The sequence below is a fragment of the Sinocyclocheilus rhinocerous genome, unplaced genomic scaffold (genome assembly GCF_001515625.1).
Source record: "Sinocyclocheilus rhinocerous isolate Xijiao unplaced genomic scaffold, SAMN03320098_v1.1 scaffold269, whole genome shotgun sequence".
In the NCBI taxonomy this organism is placed as follows: Eukaryota; Metazoa; Chordata; class Actinopteri; order Cypriniformes; family Cyprinidae; genus Sinocyclocheilus; species Sinocyclocheilus rhinocerous.
The window spans coordinates 444,312-449,966 of record NW_015652298.1 but is presented as its reverse complement, the minus strand read 5'-3'; the positions used below and the strand labels follow the sequence as shown (position 1 = coordinate 449,966).

Genomic DNA, 5,655 nt, shown 5'->3' with positions numbered 1-5,655 from the left:
GATACGCATCCACCCCACAACCCTAAACCTACCCATCGCGTAGCATATACACGCCAATGTCCATTTTTGCGTGTCAATACCACGAGTTTTCGTTTTTATTTGGCGTACTATTTATACGCATTTTCATGAGATCGGGTTGGTATTTCAGTTAAACACTAATAAAAGAATGCAATGATTATGCAGGAATGTGTTTGATAACAGAGACAAGTTCATTTATTATCCGATGCGACACCAGATCAAGTGTTGGTTCCTACAGTCCTTTAGTTTAATCATAGATTTCAAATTTTGTTTGCAAGAAAAAAAAAAAAAAGGCAAACAAAAAAATAAAACCCTCTATTTAATATCATTGTAACAGGTATGATTGACAGCTTGAACCAAACTGAGAAAATGAACAAGGCATCATATATTTAATCGATCAAGAAAAGTCTTCCCTTCAAAGATGCGACTGACACACTTTACCCCAACCTCACTACTCGCATACCAACGAATAAAATATACGTCTATCATAATGCATATATAATGAAGCCGGTTGAGTTTCGAGTGGTTAAATTAAAATGTCCCATAATATAAAATAATCATTTGCTACGGCTACCCTGAAGAATACAGCGTGATTGTATAGGATGCGCTCACATCTGCCTTTTACATTTTTAAGGCGGGTGCTAAATGGGAATGTGGCACAGCCTTCGGTTGCATTTGTGTACGTGAACATGATAATTTCCAATTCAATGCAGTCTGGGACTGGGAACACAAAAAATGCTTCCGCTCCAGAGCACTCTTACAACGAATGCCGCGACACATCTGCTTTCTTTACACTGCATCCGTTAAATATAGCAACAGTTTCACTCTTTGTACTTATTAAATATGACAATATTTGTACACGATGAATAGATCCGTTTGTGTTATTCCATGTTAAATACTGGCAAATCCAATGGAGGCACAAATCTTTGGCTTTTGCATAATTTCCTATCAATAAAAGGATTTTGGCAACCGTTTCGGTTTAATTCGAAGCCAATAACTGCCAGCATCCCTTCTGTAGCAATGTCATGAGGTATCAAGTATTAATGTATAACACAATAACAGCAATCTCTCAATATGTTAAATAAACCCTGCATTTTGACTCACACCAAATCACATATAGCTGCACCCAGAGTTCATACAACACAAACTTGACTAAAAAAGATCGTTTTTCATTTCAGCTTGTGATAGAAAATTCAGCTGTTTCCACAAAAATCTCATCCGTAATTACGACAATATGAGTCCTTGGTTTGGAGTCCCATGTTAGAAATCAATATAACGCTTTGTGTGAAGGCAAAGTCAATTTAAAAGGTTCATGATGAAATTGTGGATATATTGAAAGGCATATTCCACTATCCCAGACTGCTTCTGTAGCATTCTCGTACACGTGACGTTAAGACTAGACATTCAAAATTTATTAAGAAGTACAAAGAGTGAAATGTGTTTAAACAAAACCTATAAAAACCCCATCTGAGATAAAACTGCTCCACATGTAAACATCCTCTCTGGCACAGCTCTGCTTCCAGCCTCTGATTTAAAACGTAGCGCGAGCACAGTCCTATTAGAAGAACAAAGACGGCCGCTCAGTTGGCGATTTTCTCGATTTCATCCAAATCATCTGTGTCCAGCTTCTCGATTTTCTTATCTGCAATAGGAAACAGATAATTGAATTAACCCACATTCTGAATCATGAAAACATGGCAATAAATAGAAGCATGGATGCAAGTTAAATTATGGAATTGTCCTCCTGGTTTAAAAGCGAAGTTCTTTCAGCAGCAGCTGTGAAATGTTGATCTCAGAGAGAGAGAAAGAAAATAAAAATAAATATTTGTTAGTTGAAACCATTATATAATTTAACATTAAGACACTTTGTTCAAAAAAAAAAAGAAAAGAAAAAATTACTACATGGTCAAAAAATTATATAACATAATAATAATAATAATAATAATATCTTGTCAACGACCTCAGTCAGTTTTGATGTTCAGCCCAGATTATCTGGCAATTAGGCATTTACAGACCAAATCTTAAACATACCGATCAGTGACGCATCAGGGCTGCCCCAATATTTAGGATTTTAAATCAGGATGATTACGACTATAATTACGTTGAGTACTTTTCACTAAAGCTAATATGTGACCGTTAAACTAGCTGCCTTAACAAAACCATACGGAGAAAGAGAGGAGCTTAGAAGAAATCGCCTCAGTTTTGAACATACCAGGTGAAAATAGTGCACTAGCTAACAAATTAGCTGCTAGTAAACATTAGCTGTGGAAATGTAAACAACAATCTGCTATGCAAGACGAAGCGAGATCACGTGAGGTGCTCATAAACTTTAATAATCTTGCGGTGTGTGATATGCTGCGATTTTCAGATCTTGTAATGTGTGCATTAGGGGTGTGAATTGTCACTGGTTTCATGATTCGATTTGGATTTCAATTCGATATCACGGTGCGTCGCATCCTCAATTTTCAATATTACGGCACATGGCTACATTTTCATATTCATTTTATATCAAATTTATTTTGTGCATTTGTAATAAATTATATAAGCGGGCTACTTTTAAAAAGAATTACAAATTAATAATAAATCAAAACAATTGTTAAGAATTTAACCAACTATATAGCTTCAAAACATACAAGCAAATATAAATAAAGAGGGGGAAAGACAATACAAATGATAAACAAAAACTACTTTCAGTATCAGCACGTGATTTTGTGCATCTAATACGTACTGCATTTCAAACAGCATAAATAAAAGCATAACTAGGTAAAAGACGGCGGGTGGAAGCACACACTGTAAAGAAATGCGCACGTGTCTCACAGCGCATATTCTGTGCAATGAAGCCTGCTGCTGTTGTCTCGAACACGCACAAGTGGGAACCTGGGAACTCACACCGAGACCGCTGTTCTCTGTGCTCGTGCTGCACGCAAACAGTTCTTTCCGTTCCTGCACTTAACCGTTTGAAAATCACATTAAAATGCGAACGCAGGAATCGTTAAGTAGAATCGAAAAGCATGCGTCTTATCGAATACCTGGTTCTTGGAAGTTTGAAACCGGTTTTCGATACCCAACCCTAATTATGACAGAATTTTTACAACCCTGTCCATCAAAATGACGGACAATATTAAAGTCTAACTCAACCTCTGCTGCTGATAGAGCTTAATCCAGGACATTCATTTGTTTGGTTTTTATGAACTTACTGAAGTGCTCCTGGATGCGGTCAAGGATGTTCATGCTAAATCTGCTGTCCACCATGTTTATCGCCAACCCCCTCTTGCCAAATCGCCCAGTGCGCCCGATTCTGTGCAAATACGTCTCATTGTCAGGGTTTCCATCCTTGTCCACTGGCAGATCAAAGTTGATGACGACTGAAACTTGCTCCACATCAATACCTGGTAGAAGAAACGAAGCCATCAGGCAAAATCTGCTTAGCCTGAACTAAAGATGAGATTGTAGGTATAGCGGTCATACCTCTAGCACAGACGTTAGTGGTAACGAGAACTTTCTCCTTGCCATCGCGAAAACGTTCGATGACCGCTGCCCTCTGTTCCACCTGCATCTCTCCACTGAGCAGCGCCACCTGGTGGCCTTCTCTGGACAGCTCTCCTGCCAGCCACCCAGCGGTTTTCCTGGTCTGTGATGGCAAATCTCATGGTCATGCATTACTACTTCTTTTGGTTGTACTCTGAAATAACACCTCAATATCAACAAATGATATTGCACTTACGTGGCAGAAGATCATGGCCTGTGCGATAGTAATGGCTCCATAGATGTTGCACAAAGCCTGGAATTTCTCCTCCTTGCTGTTGCAGATGACGTAGTACTGCTTGATGGTGTCTAGAGTTTCCTCCTCACGCTTCAGTTTAATGATGTTGGGGTCGGGAACGATCCTCTTTGCGAAGTTCCACACGGTGTCTTCAAATGTGGCAGAGAACAGCAGCATCTGGCAAGTTTTAGGAAGCATCCTGTAAAAATACAAGAACAACAGGTTGTGATACTTTCATTCTAAAATTCAAAACCACTCATTTCTTCCTAATGCTCTGAAGTAATTAAGGACAATATATAAAGCAACGTCCTTAACTGATAAAACCTCAATTTATGAAATATTTACAGTGGGGTCCCAAAAGTTAAAGATCACTAGTGAAACAAAAATTTATAAACAGCATCAATTTAAATATTGAATATAAGTCAAAAGTTGAAATGGAGGGGGGAAAAAAGACAAATAATCCTTCAGTATTTGTAGGGGCCTATGATTTCCATGGTGCAGAAAATGTGAATGAACTGCAAATTTTGGATGAAAAAAGTAGGGCTGTACACTTAATTAGGGGTGTTCAATTCTAGATTTTTTGGATAGGAGTTGATGGAATAGACTCCCCGACTTCATTTACTCCAATAAACTTTCAATCACTTTTTTCCCCCGACAAAGATTTTTAAATGAACAAAAATTTTATTTTTTTAGAAGACCAATTAATGTTTTTGCCTTCCACCATTTTTGATAAGTTTGTATTATATTATATTTGTATTAAATTATTAAATGTGACCCTGGACCACAAAACCAGTCATAAGTAGCATGGGTATATTTGTAGCAATAGCCAACAATACATTGTATGGGTCAAAATTATTGATTTTTATTTTATGCCAAAAATCATTAGGATATTAAGTAAATCATGTTCCATGAAGATATTTTGTAAATGTCCTACCGTAAATATATAAACTTATTTTTTGATTAGTAATATTCATTGCTAAGAACTATATTTTCTCAATATTTTGATTTTTTTTGCACCCTCAGATTCCAGATTTTCAAATAGTTGTATCTCTGCCAAATATTGTCCTATCCTAACAAACCATACATCAATGGAAAGATTATTTATTCAGCTTTCAGATGATGTATAAATCTCAATTTCGAGAAATTTACCCTTATGACTGCTTTTGTGGTCCAGGGTCACAAATATAAAACATTTCAAAGGGCCCTATATTTGACTTACTCATATGTCCAGAACAATACAGAAAATTTATATATTTTTTGCATTTTGTCATAACCAATAAAAAAAATGAATAATAATAATAATAATAATAATAAGACTTTTAGAGCCCACTGTAGACATTTAGCAAACTATGAGAGAAATCCTGTACCTCTGGATACGAATGCTCTGGTCTTGATGGCCTTGTGTGGCGATCATGACATCAGCTTCATCCAGGACGAACACCTTGATCTTCCTGGGGTCGATGAATTTAAGCTTCTGGCACCAATCCAAAACAGTGCCAGGAGTGCCAATCACGACCTGTTCCTGTAATTTTGTTCCCCGCTCCACTGGACCAAACAACACACGACAACATGCACAATTACAAGCTACTCCTGTGTAATAAAAACGTAGTTAGCCTTTGATAGTGACATCATGGGGTCAACAATTAAAAATCAAACATGCCGTAATATACACATTCCAGATATCATGTTACTAGAGAATTGTACAGAAAATCTTAAAGGGGTCATATGATGTTGCTAAAAAGAACATTATTTTGTGTATTTGATGTAATGAAATGCGTTTATGCGGTTTAAAGTTAAAAACACATTATTTTCCACATACTGTACATTATTGTTTCTCCTGTATGCCCCGCCTTCTGAAACGCGTCGATTTTTAC

At 37.0% G+C, this 5,655-nt stretch overlaps 1 protein-coding gene across 1 annotated transcript in view; it reads right to left on the bottom strand.

Moving 5' to 3' along the window:
* Positions 1-311: 311 nt before the first annotated feature.
* Positions 312-5,655, bottom strand: part of LOC107714482 (ATP-dependent RNA helicase DDX19B) — a gene marked incomplete at its 5' end in the record, with an annotated part of 8,444 nt that continues 3,100 nt past the window's right edge. The window contains 5 exons of the mRNA XM_016520325.1: positions 312-1,660; positions 3,216-3,407; positions 3,487-3,649; positions 3,743-3,980; positions 5,149-5,326. Of these exons, the coding sequence (XP_016375811.1) occupies positions 1,599-1,660; positions 3,216-3,407; positions 3,487-3,649; positions 3,743-3,980; positions 5,149-5,326 (833 nt within the window). The remainder of the gene's footprint in view (positions 1,661-3,215; positions 3,408-3,486; positions 3,650-3,742; positions 3,981-5,148; positions 5,327-5,655) is intronic.